Source organism: Sorex araneus, chromosome 11, assembly GCF_027595985.1.
Source record: "Sorex araneus isolate mSorAra2 chromosome 11, mSorAra2.pri, whole genome shotgun sequence".
Classification (NCBI taxonomy): domain Eukaryota; kingdom Metazoa; phylum Chordata; class Mammalia; order Eulipotyphla; family Soricidae; genus Sorex; species Sorex araneus.
Window position 1 is genome coordinate 33,452,554 of NC_073312.1, and position 21,471 is coordinate 33,474,024.

At 40.1% G+C, this 21,471-nt stretch overlaps 1 protein-coding gene across 1 annotated transcript; it reads right to left on the minus strand.

Moving 5' to 3' along the window:
* Window positions 1-226: 226 nt before the first annotated feature.
* On the minus strand, window positions 227-20,603 carry CEP55 (centrosomal protein 55). Its single transcript, XM_004607360.2, has 8 exons — window positions 20,421-20,603; window positions 18,777-19,052; window positions 16,117-16,185; window positions 8,110-8,260; window positions 4,815-5,128; window positions 3,239-3,310; window positions 1,916-2,041; window positions 227-427 (listed from the first exon to the last, which is right to left on the minus strand). Exons 1-8 carry the CDS (start codon window positions 20,601-20,603, stop codon window positions 227-229), a joined length of 1,392 nt encoding a protein of 463 aa, XP_004607417.1.
* Window positions 20,604-21,471: the final 868 nt, after the last annotated feature.

A 21,471-nucleotide genomic window follows, 5' to 3' on the forward strand; every position in this document is an offset into this window, starting at 1 on the left:
CACATGGTATCTCTGAAGCCTGAATATAAACCATCTCCTGGAGGTATCACTACCAAGAAAATTCCAAGGGAGTCAACAAATCAAAATATGTTACTTCAATGCCCGAGTCTTATAGGTAGATATGCAGTTTTTTTAATAGATGAAGCAAGTTATTAAAAATGTCCATAAGCTAATGTAAGATACAGTATTGAATAATTTGACAAGCAAACAAAAAGCTTTTTTTTTACTACTTGGAACAGTATTCAACATGGACAAGTAGGTCTCGATGTTCAGTGGCTGGATATTGGATATTGCACTTGGGACACTCCACCAGGCTTTCATTCAGTGCCGCAGAAGGACTTTTTGGTGAAGCAACTTTTCCTCGGTTTTCAGTCTCTCCTTGGACAGTGACTAACGACTCTGGGAAGGCAAACTCACGAAGCTGCTTCTGAAAATGTGAAAATAAACACCATTCATCTATCAGGCCTACTGTTCATTAAGGGTAACTACTCCATAGATGTTCTAGCTGCTTCAGCACTGCGACAGATTTCTTTTCATCTCTGCTCTTCATGTTCAGGAAGTAACATAGGAGTTGGTTGTGAATTACTCAAATTGCCCAGGAAGTACTAGGGTGTGGTGTTTGCAAAGTAAGGTTTTATTAAAATCCTTACACCAAATGTAAAGGTAGACTTGTATACAATACTGATTAAATATACTTAGCTAGTCTTGTAAAAACAGGGGCGAGTTCAGCTGTAAATAACTACATGGAGTTAAAAGCAGCAAGAATTCGAGCAGATCAAATAGGCAATCCCCAGAAACGATATTGTCTAGTACCTATGACTTTTTTTTTTTTCATGATTTGTCTTGAGGAACTTAGAACAGCCACGTTTGAAAGTGAAGATTCTACTGTACACTAGGAAAAGATGACCAGTAGGAACACAAAGGAAAGTAGCATGAAACTGACAAGTATCCTCTATGTTGATAAGCAATCATGAAAAGAATCCTACATTTCAACTTCATAAGGTCAAATATCAATGAAGTAGTGAAAATAGAGCCAAAATACATTTCCTCTTTATTCAGAAGAAGTGACAAAGGATGGTGTATTGCTGAGGGGCCTAAGGAGAGTGTGGAGCCTCAACACTGCTCTCCCGACAATGCTTGAGGGGAGTGAACTGGAGGCCTCTGCATGCCAGGCATGTGCCCCAGCCCTTAGAGTAATCTCTCAGGCCCCACAAATAATTTTTTAGACAATCACTTTTTTCCTTTTTTGGAAACGGAGAAATTCTAATTGTAACATTTCCTCATTTGCAAATATTCTGCATTGCCAGGATGACATATAAAACTTGAACTAATGGGTATAAACAAACAAATATAAATTCGAGCAGATTTGGTCTAAGACCTTATTAGCAACATAGATAAGCCAAACATTATGTAGAGAATCAATGAAATTTAAAAATTTTGCTTTAAAACTTATGCTTTTAGTTAACCCGCAAAAAATGTGCTTTAAACAGTATACTAACAGTAAAAGTCTACTATTTCTGTCTATTCCTTTCTTTTTAAATAGAAAAATAGAATTTTTGATGATAAGGAGGGAGGCCTCCCATCCCACCTTCCGACCCTAAATCAGGCACTGTGTATAGCCTCTATAATCACAGTGTTTGAGGTAAATAGTGGGGGATAATCCCAGGCACCGAGATCATTACTGAGAGTATATGTTCCTCTTTCTAGTGCTGGAATTAATACTCAAAAGGCAGGTACTTCAGATAAGACAGGGCTCTATCGATTGGTTAGAAAAATAGTTGCTCTTTAAGTTATCTTCTTTTTTACATTCTCTAAGCTATAGTCTATTTATGGTAGGAACTAGTTTAATACATAAATAGAAAGATGGCAGAAAGAGAAAAAAGAAAATACGTCTGACAATAAGATCCAGGCTCACCAAGGATTCTAGCTGTGTTATTTGGTTTCTTGCCTTCCGGAGCTCCTTAAGTATTACATGTAATTGATGCTGCATATTTTGACGGTCAAGTTTTTCATTTTCAAAGTCTAAAGTACAAGCCTGCATCTGAAAAAATACATGGCACAAGACAATTAGAGCCAAAGAAAAAGAAGCAAAACTTTGACCTACCATCTTGTTATTCATCTTAGCAATGAGTGTTAAGAAGCTGAAGGAAGCTTATCCAGACAGTGAAGTCCATGATTGAGGCAAGTACAGGTGAATGAAATAGTTAAAGAAGTGCTTGTCTCCAATCTCCTCTTCCACACTTTTTTTTTTTTCAAAAAAAATACATACCTCTCAGAGAGCCCGGCAAGCTAACGAGAGTATCCCACCCGCATGGGCAGAGCCTGGCAAGCTCCCCGTGGCGTATTCGATATGCCAAAAACAGTAACGAGAGGTCTCATTCCCCTGACCCTGAACGAGCCTCCGATCGTTGGGAAAGACGAGTAAGGAGAGGCTGCTAAAATCTCAGGGCTGGGAGGAATAGAGACATTACTGGTGCCTGCTCAAGTAAATCGACGAACAACCGGATGACAGTGATGAATGAAGAGGAGGGTGGAAAGAGAAAGCTATTCCTTAGGTTAAAATGTGCTAAAAATCTATATCCTGAGAATAAGTGGAGTAATAAATGGAATAAATATTCTGCTTAAAGTTATTAGGGAGATCATATTACCCCAGAGTAGGAACTACAGGAGGTATTTGGGAGAGAATAAAATCTGTCACAGAAACATCATCTTGTCAAGAAACCTACCATCTTACCCTCAGAGAAACTGTTTTGACCCAAAGACAATAAAAGGAGTATATACCTAACATGGTTTCTCTTAATTTTTTTTTGTTAAAGTTAAAATAAAAATATTTCCACAATCATTATTCATTCATTTATTTCTGACCCTTCCATGCAGTGCGCATGAGGTCTCGGGTCACTCCTAGCAACTGTCAGCCAACCAGGCCAGACAGTTGAATGTGAGGGCTAGGTATTGCAGTGTTACGTGGGCTCCACGGTACTCGAAACCCCTGGGTCACCCCAGTGATGTTCAGAGGCCTTCCAAGGTCACACCCAGTGATGAGATGCGGGATGATGGGGTACAGGGGACTGATTCAGAATAGGGCACAGACAAAGCACACACTCTCACCCTAACCAGTGTGTGAGCTATCTGGCCCTCTTCACAACTTTTAAATGACCCTTCATACAAGAGTGTAAACACAAGGAAAAACTGTTTTCTAATGAGCTGAAGTGAACTTAGAAGCAACCCCAATGAGTACCTGTTGTTCCAACAAAGCCACTCTTTTTTGCTCCTCTTGCTGTTTTAACAGTGACGTATAAAGTAACTGGACCTATAGGATACAAATAGAACCAATGTCACACCGACATCAGACCTTTAGTCAGTTGTCTTGGGAAGCTCCCCTTACCAGTCACATCTCAAACTGGGACACCTGCCAGTTTCCCCTGCTCGGCGTATGCGTCATGTCAGCTGGGGGGGGATTGCTGACCAGCACAACTGCTTGAGGAAAGGAGCTGAGTAGTACCACTGCAGCTAACCCCAGTCCACAGATCTGTGGTTGAAAACTACTGCCCTAGGGCACACAATGAAAGCTGGTAAGCAGCACTGAACTCTGCAGTGGACACCCACTTTCCTGGAGGAAATTAGTTGACATCTATTAATATTTCTCTGAACAAAAACAAGGCTGGCAAGGTCATTGTCTCCTGGGCCACAGAGTTGGAGCAAAATTCGCAACCATTTCTGCTTGGTCTATGTAAATATTGTTCAAACTCGGAGGCAGACGTGAAAATGGCAAAGACTAAGAAAGCAAATGTTACCAACTATTTTAAAAAATTAATGTTATAGGGGCCGGAGTAATGGTACGATAGGTAGGGCATTTGCCTTGCATGAGATTGACTTGGGTTCAATCCCGGGCACCACATATGGTCCCCCAGTGACCATATCACCTAAGCCCTGAGCACCACTGGGTGTGGCCTCCAAACAAAACAAAACAAACAAAAAAAAATGACTGTTATAATATAGCAATAACTAACATTTACTTAGCCTTTTCGTTTACAAAGCACTTTTACATTCTCTTTCTGAGGTCTCACAAAAGCCCAACGCAGCAGGAAGAGATTACTGTGACTAAGTGGACATGTGAATAAATTGTGAGTCAGAGAAGTTAGGTGACTTGACAAAGGCCATTCACCTTGAACTAAAAACTTGGCATGGACTACAAACAACATCCTTTCTTTTAGTTCATGCAGTCCAGCAAAAATTTTAATGTATGAGTATTTTGTCAAATTAGACAATTCTTATCATCCTAACTTCTTTGACTACAATACTACTGAAGTAGCCTGGCATAAAGATGGGAGTAAATTGAGAGCACACAGGTACTATGTAAATGAATAAGGAAGAAGCATCAATGCAATCAAGTCTAAGAATCAGCCTTGATTCCACCTGCTACATCACATCTTCTTTTACCTTCTCAGAAAAATGCACCCTTCCCTCTCAGGGCTTTTGGGTGTGTGATTGCCTCTGTGATTGCAGAGAGAAATTCCACTCATCATCTTGCTTTGTCATCAGATCTTTTTCCAAATGCCCATCTTCACAGTGAGACCTCCACTGGCCCCCAATTTCTCTATGTAATACTATCCTGTTTAAATTTTACTTGCTTAGTTTAAAGTTTATAGTCAGTCTCCATTTCTACTAAATAAACATGGACTCCAGTAAAGGGGCAGAAACTTATTTTGTTCCTTTTTTTTATTCCTAGTAATTATAATAGGTTCCTGACTCTTAGCAAATACAGTGAAAATTTGGAATTATGAATCATGGAAAACCTTTTTAGTTAAGCTCACCTGAGCTAAGAGGTCTTCAGATCTCTTTTTCTCTACTTGAAGTTTTTCCCTGGCAATATCATTCTCTTCCTTGAGTTGCTTTATTTTCTCTGTTTTATGCCTTTCATCTTCCAAATGTTGTACATCTGCCTTTCTTTGTGAACACAACAGCAGATTTAAATCTTGAACTTCTTTTTGGGTTTCTTCATATTTTCTTCGAAATTCACTAAGTTCAAAACTCAACTGAGTCACAGTTTGTCGTTCAACCTCAAGATCTTTTTTTGCATCTGTCAAGAGATGGCTGTAATATTTTTGCGTTTCTTCTTGAAGATAACCTATGACAAACAGATCAGGATATTTCACAAAATTAATTTTACAAAACAGATATGTATTCCTGAAAAGATACATGTTTCTATAAACAATATCACATTACTTTTTCACCTTATAAAATGAGGAGTCAAGACACAGGGTTGTTAATTGGCAAAGTAAAAAACAAGTTGGGAAATAATATAAATTTATGAAACTAATAAATAAAAGAATCAATGCAATAATATAACCATTTGGTAGAGAAGGAAACTCACTGAAGTCTAAAGAAGATCAATCAATAAGTAGAGTAGAAACTCACAGCTATGGAGATAGTGGCCAAAAATCAAAAACGGAAATGTTAAATGGAGCTACTATAAAGGGACAGAATATAGGGTAGGATGGGATGGGACCGTAGAATGGGGCCATGCTATACCACTATACTACTTTAATAAGGGCCTGTACAGTTCAGTTAGAGAAGGGATCACCAAGTAAATGGTGCTAAGAGGATCTGCTCGGATGGGAGACGCACCTTGAAAGCAGACTATAGACCGAACATGATGGCCACTCAGTTTCTCTATTGAAACCACAACACTCAAAAGGAGAGAGAGACCAAAAGAGAATGCCCTGCCATAGAGGCAGGGTGGGGGGAGGGGCAACAGGATGGGGATGGTGGGAGGGATGCTGGGACCACTGGTGGTGGAAAATGGGCACTGGAGGAGGGATGGATACTTGACCACTGTATGACTAAAATGTAAGAACAGAAGTTTGTAAGTCTGTAACTATACCTCACAGTGATTCACTGTAAACAACAATAACAACAACAAAACAGTTGTTGAGGCCAAGTAAAACTGGGGTGGGGGGAGGGAATAATTAAACTTTACTGGTCATCTTATTTTTATCTTACATTCACTTAAATAAAGACAATCTTTTTTTTTTTTCTAGAACTACCTAGACAGTGTGATTCATGGCTTGTGAAAGATAACCTCTCCAGTGCCAAATGTCAGAAGGCTCAATAAAGACAAGGTCTGAGAAAACATGTATACAACTTGGAAAACTTAATAACAAAACAGCATAAAATGAGGAGATAAAATAAACAGACTTCCTCAATGAAGACATAGAGATGGCCAATAAGCATATATATAAAAAAATGTTCTTCATCACTTATCATGAAGGAGATTCAAGCCAAAATAAAAATGGGATATCCCTTCACACCAGTGAGACTGGCACACACACAAAACCAAATAAAAAAAACCAGTTCTAGTGTGAACGTGGAAGGAAAAATAAAAATCCCCATCCACACTGGTGGGAATGTCAACTGGTTCACTCACTTTGGAAATAACATGAACGTTCTCAAAAGCACAGCGGGTAGGACGTTTGCCTTGCACACGGCTGACCCGGGTTCGAATTTTCCGTACCTCTCAGAGAGCCCGGCAAGCTACCGAGAGTATCTTGTCTGCATGGCAGAGCCTGGCAAGCTACCCGTGGCGTATTTGATATGCCAAAAATAGTAACAAGTCTCACAATGGAGATGTTACTGGTGCCCGCTCGAGCAAATCGATGAACAACGGACAACAGTGCTACAGTGCTACGTCTCAAAAAACTAAGAATTGAGTTTCCATATGACCCTGCAATTCTACTTCTTGGCATCTACTTCAAGGGTCCGAAAACTATTCAAAAAAGACATCTGAACTCCCATATTCATTGCACCACTGTTCAAAATAGCCAAGATCTGTGTGTATATATATATACTACACACAGACATAGAGATACTACATAGTTCTAAGAAAAAACAAAATTATGCAATTTGCCATAATTTTCCATTATGTGGATGAAACTAGAAAGTAACATGCAGAGTGAAGTTAGGAGAAGGATGATAAATACAGAATGATGTCTCTCATATATAAGATATAATGAAACATAGTAAGAGAATTAAAAAATGGCCAAAGTAACAGAACCAGAGACTGCCTAGAAAATTTAACTTACCAAGAGATAGGGGGGAGAAGGGGCTGGTGATGGATGGAAGGGGACCCAGAAACAATGGTGAAAAAAGAGACACTCTGGTGGAGGGTGTAGTGTTGGAATGTTATATGCATAAAATCCTATCATTAACAGTATTGAAAATTATAGTGCCTCAAATAAATTTTTAAAAAATTAAGAAACCTGCATAGAGAGAAAAAGTACTGCCAAAGAAAACAATTAGACTTAACCCAGAGCTAAAATTCTATTTATGAAGGCATTATAGTGGTAATTTTGTCCCCTTTAGGGTAGACAATCTAGTATTAACTATAGACATGAAGGTCCAAGCTCATAACCATGGCATATCTCTTGACCTTTCTAGAATTTAAGGTTTTAGTTTGTAGAATCATCAGTTTTTTGACTACATGGAATAGAAGCTCTCTTCCTTTCCTAGCTTATCATCTAGAATTGTTGAACATATTTTTTCATCTGAAAATTGGGAAGAATGACCTTTCCTGCCTCATCTCTTAGGGTTCTTGTTAATTTCTTTCTTTGGTGAGTTTCAGTTGCAATGATGTCAGGGAAATAGCAGAACCATTGGAGCATCTAAGCATCATTCATAAACTTCCTCACAACTCTCTGGTGAGATTCAAATAACCTAAGGTCTTCTATGAAATGTATCCTTTCTCCAAGGGTCAATATGAATAAAAACTAGGGGGAAATCAAAGATAACTAGTGACAAGACCAGATCTGGAGAAAATACTGAAGAAGTTTGAAGGGAGAGCATAAAAAGAGGACACTTTAGTGAAGAAAATTTAATATGTTTTTAGAGCTACCAGAGATACCTTTTACCAAGCCTCAGGCCCTTTTTCATAAAGGGGGGGAAGGGAAATTGGAAAAAAAACTTACTAAAATGGTATTTCTTCTTTCAGGGCTGGAAGACTTGTGTATTTGACTTCCTAACACATATTTCTAAAAATCTAAATTTAATGAATCTTTCCTGTTGGAAAATGTCAGGAAGGCCTATGCCCAAAGAACATTTTTATACCAGTACCTTCTGATTCCATCTTTTTTGTCGGCTGTGGGAGTGAATGAGCAGCTGCTTCTAATTTCTGTTCCAACTCGAAGATCTTTGCTAAGAGTCCTTTCACGTAGGCCTCACGCTGCTGATCATATACAAGCCACTGCTGGTTCTTCTCCAGAGCCTCGGTGTGAAAATGAAAGAAAATCAGTAACAACACGAAGAACCAAAATCTTAAAATGGACAAAAGAGCCTAGTGATGTAATGATGTTCCTTTCCAGCACATAAAAGCTCTGCAGGGTGGCAGGGTGAGGTGCACACCTGGCCTGGGGTATTTATTCCTGGCTCCATACTCAGGAGTGACACCTGGCTGGGGGACATATGTGGTGCCAGGGAGTCAAACTAGGGCTAGTGAGATGCAAGGCAAGCACCTTAACTCTTGTACTATCTCCTCAGCACCAGCACATAAAAAGTTCTTTTGGAGCAACCGCTGTTGGAGAGGATGTGGGGAGAAAGGGACCCTTCTACACTGCTGGTGGGAATGCCGGCTAGTTCAGCCCTTTTGGAAAACAATATGGACGATTCTCAAAAAACTAGAGGTTGAGCTCCCATTTGACCCAGCAATACCACTGCTGGGAATATATCCCAGAAAAGCCAAAAAGTATAGTCGAAGTGACATCTGCACTTATATGTTCATCGCAGCACTGTTTACAATAGCCAGAATCTGGAAAAAACCCGAGTGCCCTAGAACAGATGACTGGTTGAAGAAACTCTGGTACATCTGTACAATGGAATACTATGCAGCTGTTAGAAAAAAATGAGGTCATGACGTTTGCATATAAGTGGATCAGCATGGAAAGTATCATGCTAAGTGAAATGAGTCAGAAAGAGAGAGACAGACATAGAAAGATCGCACTCATCTGTGGAATATAGAATAATAGACTATAAGACTAACACCCAAGAATAGTAGAAATAAGTACCAGGAGGTTGTCTCCATGGCTTGGAGGCTGGTCTCTCATTCTGGGTAACTCAGGGAAGGGACCACCAAGTAAAATGTGGTCGGAGGTCATGTGGGGGAAGGGTGATGCGGGCCGAATATAGACTACAGACTGACCACAGTGGCCACTCAACACCTTTATTGCAAACCACAACACCTAATCAGAGAGAGAGAACAAAAGGGAAGACCCTGCCATAGTGGCAGTGTGGGGTGGGGGGAGACGGGACTGGGGAGGGTGGAGGGATGTTGGGTTTACTGGTGGTGGAGAATGGGCACTGGTGAAGGGATGGGTTATCGAACTTTGTATGGGGGAAACATGAGCACAAAAATGTATAAATCTGTAACTGTACCCTCACGTTGACTCTCTAATTAAAAATAAACTAATGAAATAAAAAAAAAGTTCTTTTGGCTCATATAAAATGGTTTCAAGAAGTGTTGGTTACCACTAGTATTAGCTTTTCTTTTTTCTCCTATCTGTCCCTCAAGAAACTACATATTCCGTGATAGCCTCACCAGGTCACCTAGCATGAGTTTTAAAATATCATAAAAACCACACCGATGGGGCCAGGGAGATAGTCCAGGGGTTAGAGTGCATGCCTTCCATCTCTAGCACCATATGCCCCCACTCCCGTCCCTGCCATACAGCCGGGTGTGGCCCTAGTAGCCCCCAGACACCACCAGGGTAGCCTGGTGCCTGGCACCACATGACCTGAGCAGCGCCTTATCCTCCACCTTTATATTTAATTGTCTGGCAGTTGGCTGAGAATCACAGAGTAGCTCCAGGCCCCTGAGCACTGCGTCAGAGTCTTCCTTTCCAAATTATACCTACGTTTTCTGTGGAGCGTACCTCCTGATTTGTGGTAAAACATCAGCAAATATTCATGTAAGAAGCTCCATTAGGGGCTGGAGCGATAGCACAGAGGGTAGGGCATTTGCCTTGCACGCGACCAACCCAGGCTCAATTCCCAGCATCCCATATGGTCCCTCGAGTACCGCCAGGAGTAATTCCTGAGTGCAGAGCCAGGAGTAACCCCTGTGCATCACCAGGTGTGACCCAAAAAGAAAAAAAAAAATAAAACTCCGTTAACAACGGTTTATCAATGGATAAAATAAAGTGGAAAATATGGACAAAGGAGCATAGAAATATGAAGTGGTTTATTATGGCTGTGGTAGTGTGTAATCACAAAAAGAAAAGATGATGATCCTCGAGTGGCTACTGCTGCTGCTGGACACCCGTCTGCGTTTGGTAGCCCTGAGCCGCCTCCCCGCCTGCCCCAGGGTCCCCCAACAGAGACACAGACACAGAAAGATGGGGAGACGGGGAGATCAGGGACCATAGTCTGATGGTGAAAATGGCCCGTTTACTGCAGGGTTGCTAGCATACTTATAGAACTTCTGAAGGGTGGGTTGAGGTAAGCACAGGTGTGATGGTCATTTACATAGATAAACATTTGGCAGAGGAAAGTTTTTTAGGGAGATCAACTCAAGGAGACACTCTGTCTCCCAGGGGCAACTGTATTGCTCTTATGTTTCCCTCTAATTGTATAAGTTATCGATACTAGCAGTTGTTTGGATAAACACAGCAAGAGACAAAGATCCCAACACTTACTTCTCCGGGCTGAGAGCAAAGAAGGCTTTAAACACTTGGTTGTCTGGGCTCTGAGTGCAAGCAAGACTTTTACGTAAATCCCAGACTAAGTCCTCAGGCTAGTTCAACTAGTAAAAATTTGTAACAGTTTGCATGAAAACCATGCATTTATGCTTTCTAGAATGTCCCATTTCACTGCCGGGTATTTTTGCCACTCGCCCCAGGTCCATCCCAGTCCCACATCGGGACCTCCCCTTTGGGGTGTCAGGAACTACAGAAACTGACGCCTGAGTCAAGTAGTTATGATCACGTAATTATGACCAGGAGCAGATATATTTCAGAGTTAATCAACCCCCAAATATTAGGAGCATACAGCAATGGTCTTTCTGTGTTTAACCAAAGAACACTGCTCTATGGTAACATATAAAAAGGCTATAAGGGAAACAGAAAAGCAAGTACAAATATACAGCACTTCAAATACAAAGCAGTATCAATGTAAGTTCAGAATTACCAGAAAGTTATGTTTTACAAGCAATCGAGATTAACATGGGGGACTGTGACAATGGTAAAATACAAGGGAAAGATTACAAATAAACTTTAACTAAGTTAGGGATGCTAGCAAGGGTAATATAAATTCCTCTAGGAGGAGGAAAGGAGACAATACACTGATTAAGCCTAAAGCCCTTAGGGTTAATATCCAACACAAAGGGGAGGTTGAAGATAGACTTTGGCTAAATTAAGGATGTTAGCAAGGGCATGGTAAGCTTCTCTGGGAGGAGGAAAGGGGCAATTCACTGATAAAGCCTAAAGCACTTAGGGTTGATATCCAATATGGTAGAACAGACACCTATATCATCTGAGTCTAACTCTCACTGTTCTTAGCGACACAATTCTTAGGTCGAGCACCTGTGCTGGATAACCGAGTTCCCTGTTATCCGTGCTCTCAATGCTTATCTGCCCCACAGATGCCTACTTGAGCAATGAACTGCAGTTGGAACTGAGTACTCCTGACTGGCATTGGATTCAGAGAAAACAGAAATAATGGGCCTATTCATTTTTTTATGTAACAAAAGTCCTCAGTTAGAGGATAATTTGCCAGCCAGAAGTGGGAGAGAAAAGCAGGCATCACCAGGAGCTTTAAATTCATCGAAACAATAACATTCAATATTTTAAGCCAAAATAGCCATTCCTAAATTCAACACAAAACTCTCGTTCAGTCCCCCATGTGTTTTAATTACATTAGTAAATGGAAAAAGATAGAAAGCTTCACTACACCACTTGCTGAAACTAAAACTATTTTCTCCTGAGCTGGTAGAAAATGATATGCAATATGTCTCTTCCCATCTCTTCGGGTATGGCTTGGGTTTTCCTGCACTATACCTTGATGTCCACAACTATACAACCCTCTGGGTTTTGCTTACATTTTCTCTGTCCTGAGTGTCCTTGATTTCCTTCCTAAGACACATGCTCACCCACATCCCACTCTCTCAGCAGGTTCCAGGCTTCTCTTTCAAGCCTCTTCACCCTACCTGTCCTCACCAAACTCCTTCTCCTTTAGAAGTTAATATGCTTCTACTATACATGCAATCGATACGGCCTCTCATACTCATGACGTTCAATGCTTCCTGATGATACTTCTTATCTTAACTAGATTATGAGTCTTTTTTGACAGCTGGGCCCAGGCTTGTGTAGATACCTTGTTTTATAGGACTGAGAATATGTTACAATTTTTGCAGCAAATGGCTGCCTGCTATGTTTGCAAATGATAATGACAACATAACAGGGGAAAACTGTAGCTACAAGAATCAGTGAACACCTAAGCAGATTTTCAGACTGAACTGATGTCTAAAAGCATCTAAGAAAGAGAGAGGGCATGAAAGAATCTGGCCAGTCCTCCTATACAGTACAAAAGTCATTAAAAAAAATAAAGCAAACATCTTTTAAAAATCTATTAGTCATATAGAGGGACTGTACTCATTTGTGGAGTGTAGGGTAGCATCACATGAGGCTGACACCCAAGGACGGTAGATACAAGGGCAAGGGGGATTGCCCCTTAGCTGGAAGACTGCTTCATGAGCAGAGGGGAGAAGGCAGATGGAATAGAGAAGGGATCACTAAGAAAATGATGGCTGGAGGAACCAGCTGGGATGGGAGATGCATGCCGAAAGTAGATAATAGACCAAACATGATAACCTCTCAGTGTCTGTGTTGCAAGCCATAATGCCCAAAAGTAGAGAGAGTATAGGGAATATTGTCTGCCTTAGAGGCAGGAGGAGTGTGGGAAAGGGGGGGGTATACCCAGAATATTGGTGGTGGGGAATGTGCACTGGTAGAGGGATGGGTGTTTGATCATTGTGAGATTGTAACCCAAACATGAAAGCTTGTAACTATCTCACAGTGATTCAATAAAATTAAAAATTTTTTTAAAAATCTATTAGTCATTAAGTAATAAAAACTCCTTTGCAATAGGATTAGTATAGTTATTTTTATAATCTTGCAAGTCCTAATCCATCCTAGACCCATTGTAATTCATTATTTTCTTTTTTTTTAATATATAATTATTTATTTTATTTTTATTTTTATTTTTTTTTTAAATTTATTTATTTTTAATTAGAGAATCACCGTGAGGGTACAGTTACAGATTTATACACTTTTGTGCTTATACTTCCCTCATACAAAGTTCGGGAACCCATCCCTTCACCAGTGCCCATTCTCCACCACCCGTAAACCCAGCGTCCCTCCCACCCTCCCCAATCCCATCTCCCCCCCACCCCACCCTGCCACTGTGGCAAGGCATTCCCTTCTGTTCTCTCTCTCTAATTAGCTGTTGTGGTTTGCAATAAAGGTGTTGAGTGGCCGCTGTGCTCAGTCTCTAGCCCTCATTCAGCCCACAACTCCCTTCCCCCACATGGCCTTCGACTACAATGTAGTTGGTGATTGCTTCTCTGAGTTGACCTTTCCCCGGAACGTGAGGCCAGCCTCGAAGCCATGGAGTCAATCTCCTGGTACTTATTTCTACAGTTCTTGGGTGTTAGTCTCCCACTCTGTTATTCTATATACCATAGATGAGTGCAATCTTTCTATGTCTGTCTCTCTCTTTCTGACTCATTTCACTCAGCATGAAACTTTTCATGCCCATCCACTTAACTACAAAATTCTTGACCTCCTTTTTTCTAACAGCTGCATAGTATTCCATTGTATAGATGTACCAAAGTTTCCTCAACCAGTCATCCGTTCTGGGGCATGTAATTCATTATTTTCAATGGTTAAAGTGTTAACTAGTACTTACAACTTCATATTCTTTAGAACTGCCAGGAAGAGATGGAACAAAGTTTGTCACACACTTTATACACACACACACACACACACACACACACACACACACACACTCAAACAAACAAATGCTACATGGTAACTTTGCCAAGTGATAGCACAGCGGTAGGGCACTCGCCTTTCACGAGGTCAACCCGTGTTCTATTCCTCCGCCCCTCTCAGAGAGCCCGTCAAGCTATTGAGAGTTTTGAGTTCAAACAGCAGAGCCTGGCAAGCTACCTGTGGCGTATTGGATATGCCAAAAACAGTAACAAATAAGTCTCACAATGAGAGACGTTACTGGTGCCCGCTCAAACAAATCGATGAGCAACGGGATGACAGTGACAGTGACAGAAATTTGCCGAAGTAAAGCACATATACTGGAATATATTTTTACAAGTGTCTAGTTGGGGTCAGGGGCTCAAAGGGCTGAAGCCCATGTATAAACCCCTAAGTTCCATGCCTAGAACCAGGGGCCACCCAAACACTGCTAGGTGTAGACATGGAGCTCACACAGTGGGTGTGGCCTTGGTGACCCCTGAGCATTGTCAGGGTGGCTCTGGCGGCTTCACTTAAGGCTGAGCTATATCACATTCCCAGGCCTGAGCACTGACCCATCCAGACTACACAGCAGAGAATGACTCGAAGTGGCCCTTGGCTCATGAGCACTGCTTTGTAGATTCCCGAAAAGTAACATAAAAGTGCTTTAAAAACATAAAACATAAAAACATAAACTCACACACACAAAAGAATACATACTAAGGTGGTAAAAATGCCTTTTTGTCAAATTTGAAATTTATACACATTTAAAAATAGTTTATTATACATAACTTAAGTGAATGTTGGATGGCATGAAAATTTTCCTGTTTATATGAACTTGTCCTTACATTACTTAAGTACAAGAAATAAAACTGTTGCTTTGAGGTTTGAGAGGTAATATTCTAAAAGTCCACAAGATGGTGATGTTACTTCAATAAATCACTAAGCCTTTCCTTTCATTACTCCCTACTCACAAAAATTCATCTTTTTTTTTCTTTTCATAGTTTCAACTATAAATATTCCATAGAGATAGCTCAAATGAAGGAGCTCCACGTTCAAATACTGGCCCCACACAATACCATGAGCACTGCTGAGAGTAGCCAGCAATCATTGCTTGATAGGTACTTCCCATGCGATCCAAAATAAAGAAATGCCTATTAAATTTACCATTTAGTTATTTGGGTTTAAAGCTTATGGTAATGGGCAACAGTTTACAATATTAATTCCACGTAATTATTTCAAAATGTTAGTCATACCCAAATGGTAATTGAAAATATAATACACCTAGGCCTTAAAAAGGTAAACAGAAGTCTTAAAACTTATCTTGGCATAAGAAATACTGATTCTTAAAAAAGGTAGGCAAATTTCTAAGAATGTTTTGGGGGTTATACGGAGGAACAGGGGGCCAGAATTGCTGGGCTCTCGAAAGATAAATAACTGTCATGATGGACTATGAGGCATGCAGTGCCTCCATCAATCCACCTAAGTTTTAAATAATATTGCTTTACTGCATATCTAGGGGGAAAAAAACCCTCACTAAATTGTACCAAGTATATAAACAATGCATTTCCTTTCCAGGGCTGGAGCGATAGCACAGAGGTTGGGCTTTCGCCTTTCACGTGGCCGACCCATGTTCGATTCCTCCACCCCTCTCGGAGAGCCCGGCAAGCTACTGAGAGTATGGAGCCCGCATGGCTGAGCCTGGCAAGCTACCCATGCGTATTGGATATGCCAAAAACAGTAACAGTCTCATTGAGAGACGTTACTGAGGCCCGCTCGAACAAATCGATGAGCAACGGGATGACAGTGACAGTGATAATAAGACACTTGTGAAAAATTAGATTTACTGGAGAAGGGAGGTTCTGGAGGTACTTGGTAGTGAAGGATGATCTCTAGCACTTTTTAACTTAAAGAGACTGAGGTTAGAAGCATGGGCTTTGATAGAGATTCAAAGGTAGAAACCTAGAAAGATGACATATAACTATTCAGTTCTATGTCTCAACAAGTTTTTTTCAAGTCACAGCATCAAAGTTGTTAAGCTCCATGAAACCGAAGAATTAATGTCTTCTTTAGCTAAAACTTAATCAAAGAAAAATCAACTTACATCTTTCAGCTGTATTTCCATTTCATGAATTTTATTCCCTGATGAGTTGAAGCAGCTTGTAGCCACAGTCTACAAATAAACCAACAATAGTTAACATAATAAATTTAACAATACACGTCTTCCTTATTATATTTAGTTCCATAATGATATGATAGCACAGTGGATAGGACGTTTGCCTTGCACGCGGCCGACCCGGGTTCGATTCCTCTCGGAGAGTCCAGCAAGCTACCGAGAGTATCCCAAACACGGCAGTCTGGCAAGCTACCCATGGAGTATTCAATATGCCAAAAACAGTAACAACAAGTCTCACAATGGAGATGTTACTGATTGATGCCCGCTCTAGCAAATCGATGAACAATGGGATGTCAGTGCTACTTCATAGAATCAACCCAAAATCCAGGTCTGGTTCATGTTGGTGAGCAATCAAGCCAGGCAACAGCTATCAATGGGGAACTAAGCACCATTAGATGCTTCCTAAGTAGATCTGAAGCCCTTAGATTTTATATCTAATTTGATATTAGACCCTGAGCTCTGTCTGAGATCCTCTGGATACCAGGAGCACCAGAAAAGTCCTTAGTGAAAATAAATAGCCCAGAGGTTTTTACCAAAAGACAGAACAAACTGGACTATTTATACAAAATCTGGGGAAATAGTAAATAGTAATTTTTTTAAAAAAAAGGGGAAGTAGCTGGTCAGGTGTCCAGGCTATCAACAAAACTCATAAAAAATCATACTACAGTATTTTAACAGGTATAAGGAAAAAGACTTGCGAATTCTGGCAAGGAAAAAGTATTTTCTTTTTTTCTCCAAAGTAGGCACTCTAGACATTTACCTGCCTAGAAATGTAATTATTTCTCTCTATTCAGTCTTCTGGATGGACACCAAGACCAACCCCTCTCTATGAGCAGACTGTAAGACTACATTTCCCAGCTTTCCCTGGGGCTAGTGAGGCCAGCAGACTGAATTATGCCTGTCATGGGAGTAGAAGTGAAAGGAGCCAAGGTGGCAGAGACCCTGGTGAAGGGTTCCATCCTAAGGGAGGACACAGACACTAGAGAGGAACCAGGATCTCTGAATGACTCTGAAGTAAAGGCTCCTTCAACCTGGACATGAGGGAAACGAAACGCTTTGAAGATTTAGAGGTTTTTTAGTATAGCAATTAGACATGATGACTGATACAGAAATTGATAGTAGAAGCCCACAAAATTATAAGAATGTACTTTAAATATTTCTATCTAGGTTTGTACTTCTATTTTCAAAAGTGGGAAGATTAATTCTTGATTTTTATGGTTAAGTTTTAGACAACCACTTTGAATCTGACTATAGTGTTTTTGAGTTTTAGGTCTATAGAAATTTTAATATGCTTATTTGAATTATCTGTAGAAACATTCAATAATCTAAAGCACATGCGAATATATACAGCTCTGATCATCACTGTCTACCCTACAAGGGAGATAAAGCACAAAGATGAATCTTTAATGATACCAAGAAAATCTGAAAATCTACAGATTCTCTACCATAGGTTGTATTAATAGTTGTGATACTGGTATCTTTCAAACTTTTGTAATCAAAGACCTGATAGATAAGAAATGATATACAGAGCAATTAATAATATTCATTGAGCACTGATGAATAAGCAAGGCACTATACTAGGCAATTTACATATAGCATCATATTTACTTTCCAGTAATTTTTATCAATGTGAAAACAGGTTTAGGAGAGAAATCTGGCAAAGTCTAGTATAGTTTTTAAGACTAGAAAAGTTGGGGCTTGAGTGATAGTACAATGGGTAGGGCATTTGCTTTGCATGAGGCCAACCCAGGTTCGATTCCCAGCATCCCATATGGTCTCCTGAGCACCGAACACCTGTGCATCGCTGGGTGTGACCCAAAAAGCAAAAAAAAAAAAAAAGACTAGAAAAGTTAAGGATTTTGTTTATATAACTAGTAAGTGGCAGAACCAAGATTTGAACTCAGATCTGCCTTGCTTACAAATCCTTGATCTTTCTGTTAAACTAGTGACTAAAATTTAAAAAGGGGGAAAAAAGTGTAGTCATGAAAAACATACTTGTTATTATGATTGTGCATAGCACTGCTGTTAGCACTGTTGTCCTGTTGTTCATTAATTTGCTGGAGTTGGCACTAGTAACGTCTCCATTGTGAGACTTCTTATTACTGTTTTTAGCATATTGAATACGCCATGGGTAGCTTGCCAGGCTCTGCTGTGCAGGCGAGATACTCTCGGTAGCTTGCTGGACTCTCCAAGAGGGACAGAGGAATTGAACCTGGGTCGGTCGCGTGCAAGGCAAACGCCCTACCCGCTGTGCTATCTTTCCAATATGAAAAATTACACAAAAATGAAGCTTACTGTTTTTATGACAAACTATAGAAATAAAAGCTCACTAAAGTCTTCTTGGTTATTGTGGCTATACATGGACTCTGTTCTGTATCTCCCCTGGGAAAAACAGTGGAGGAAGTTAGGTAAACTACTTTTGCTTATGAAGAGGATACTGGACTATAAATAAAAGGGGAACCTGTGGGTAAACTGAACTAAACTGTTTCACTAATTTGGCGAGCATGTTTTAATAAACTCATTTTTCAAAAGAACTGCAAATAATATCAGAAGGGAAAAATATCTGGGTTTACTGAACTTATCAGTACCTGTGATAAATGAAGAGTGCTGGCTTTGCTTTCAAATTCAGCGAGTTTTGCCATCGTAGCAGACAACTGTTTTTTCAGGACATCTGTCTCTTCAGACAAGGAATTCAACAGTTGTTCCCTCCTTTCACCTTCCTTTGTTTTCTCTTCCAGCTGCTCCAGCAATGCAGTATTGCTATACTTGGCCTTAACCTGATCTCTGAGTTGCTGTATTTCTTTGTCCTTTTCTGCGAGCTGAAAAACATTCTTCTCCCTCTCAGCTTCGAGGCCTCGTATTTTCTAGATATAAACTAAGAAGAATCTTAGAACAAAGCCAGGTCAAACATGAAAGTAAACATTATACTACAACCAGCATGTACGGACTGTTAATTATACTAAATTAGCATTTTACTAGAGACAATAGAACCAAAAGAACCATGAAGCCAAGGCCTTAATTTCAGAGAGCTCAGGGAGGTGATGGAATATAACACTGGTGTGATAGTGCTTCGGGGGTTTAGAAATCTAAAATAAATAAGACACAGACCCAGGGTAGAGAAAGCAACTCTATCTGGAATAACGAGAAAAGCTAAAGAAGTTGGGTTCTCACATAGTACTTGATAATGATCTCCATCACATCATTACTATGAATCTGAAAGCTCAAAAGTAATGGAAATGCTACATGCTAAATGCTAAACGCTCATGCTAAATGCTTCATAACCTGAAGCAAGAATTATACTGCTGGATAAAGCGCACTCACTAACGTGCTTTTTGTATTAGATTATTTGGTCAAATCTAGAAGGTGATCATCAAATAGTGTTCAACATTTTCAACAATTTGAAAGATAAGGAAGACGAAAAGGGGAAAAGAATACAAAAGTTAGGGAAGGCATGCTTGTTAAAACTACTGCTGGCTGAAGGAAGCAAGCACCAACAGAGGGATGATGGAAAAACTTCACAAAATGACTTTACATGCTAACAAAATGAAAACCTTGGGGCCAGGAAGACAGTTCAAAGAGCTGAAGCTCATGTTTTGCATGTGGAACCCTGGGTTTGACCACTGGCACCACACAGTCCACAGAACCTTGTCAGACTCCACACACCAACCCAGGAAGAATTGTGTATAATCTTAAATATTCATGATCAGGAATACATTTTGTTTTTATTTGTAATGTTCAAATGTTCAGTGAGGCTTACTCCTGACTGTTCTCAGGGTCAGTTCTGGTAGTATTCAGGAGACCAAATGTAGTGCTAGGGATAGAACACAGATTGGCCATGTGTAAGACAAGGACTTTACCTATCGCATTATCTTTCTGGCTTCAAGTGATCAAATTTGTAAGCCCTTCGAGTTCTAATAAATTCCTAGATTATTTATTAACAATGCCGTTACAAATTATAAGAAAGTATCCTGAAATACAGTTTAACCTAATAGAAAATTCCAATATACATGACTTTACCTCAAAAGGAATTGAAATCAGATTATCTGGAAAGCAGTCAAAATACATAAACCACAGTTAAGCCATCACATTAAAATCTAAATTCCATCTGGTGGCTTAAAAAGTGATTTATTTACACTTAATGAACTAACATGAAGACAAAATAATTATTCAAATAATGCTTTCTCATCTCCATAGTAAAGCTTATTACAACTTAAAAATTTTATGCCATTTACCTCCAAAAATCTGTGTCTCTCTTTCTCCATCATTTTTTCTTTTCCACTTGTGCCTTCATCCACCGATGTTTTTAAGGATGTAATTTCTCCCCTAAACGTTTCTAGTGTTGTTTCAGATCTGGAGTTATTAGATTTTGATCCCCATTTACCTTTAATTAAATATTTGGGACTTCTGGAAGACATCCTATAGAAATTGAGAGAAAAAAATTATATATTAAAGCATGCATTTTAAAAGTCACACATCAAGTTTCAAAAGTTCTCATAACCTACCTGCAAAACAGAAAAACTTACTACCAAACAGAAATAACAGTCATACCTGTGGAGTATGGGAGAAAGGCTGGAGAAAGTTGATGGGCTATGGGTCACAGGATGTTTTTAAATCTGGGTAGTATATGGGGGTTTTCACACTTTAAAATATGTTATCTTGGGCTAGTGCAACATACAGCTGATAGGGCACTTGCCTTGCACGCAGCTGACATGGTTTGAGCATAACCATCTGATTCCCTAAGTTCCTCCAGGAGCGATCCCTAAATGCAGAGTAAACCCCGAGCACAGCCAGGTGTGGATCAAAATCAAACACAAAATCTGCCACTAACTTGTAGGCAGTTTGTTCAAGATTACATTTCAATAGAAGAGTCTTGTTTTTTTTAAAAAAAAAAAAAAAAGAGAGTGACAGGGGTGCAGTGTCACCATCAGGTCAACTTGTACCCACCGAGCGAGTACATCAGCAGTCTGATGGTGCCTTCAAGCTTCCTGATACCCCAAAATTGCCACTGTGCCTCTGGCTGGACCCCAACAACTAGGGACCAAGTTTCCTGAGAAACTAAACAGCCAAAAGTTACGTATGTGGGAGCCACACCCACAGAATACCTCCAGCTCAGCTATACAAGCTCAATTATTGGCCTTGTTTCAGAGACCATAAATAAATAAAAGAGATCAAAAGCCGCAGTTAATCTCAGATTCACACATGGCTGAACAGACCAGGGTAAATCAAAGAAGGGTCAGCCTGGTTTCTGCCCAAACAGAGTCCCTGGCAAGCACTTCCTTCCAC

What these genes read in the sequence shown, in the direction of transcription:
- CEP55 (XM_004607360.2), bottom strand. Translation starts at nt 20,603, where the DNA reads ATGTCTTCCAGAAGTCCCAAATATTTAATTAAAGGTAAATGGGGATCA. An exon ending in TGGAAATACAGCTGAAAGAT is followed by an intron (nt 8,261 to 16,116) that starts GTAAGTTGATTT and finishes TTTCACACCGAG; the next exon opens with GCTCTGGAGAAGAACCAGCA. An exon ending in AAAAAAGATGGAATCAGAAG is followed by an intron (nt 5,129 to 8,109) that starts GTACTGGTATAA and finishes TGTTTGTCATAG; the next exon opens with GTTATCTTCAAGAAGAAACG.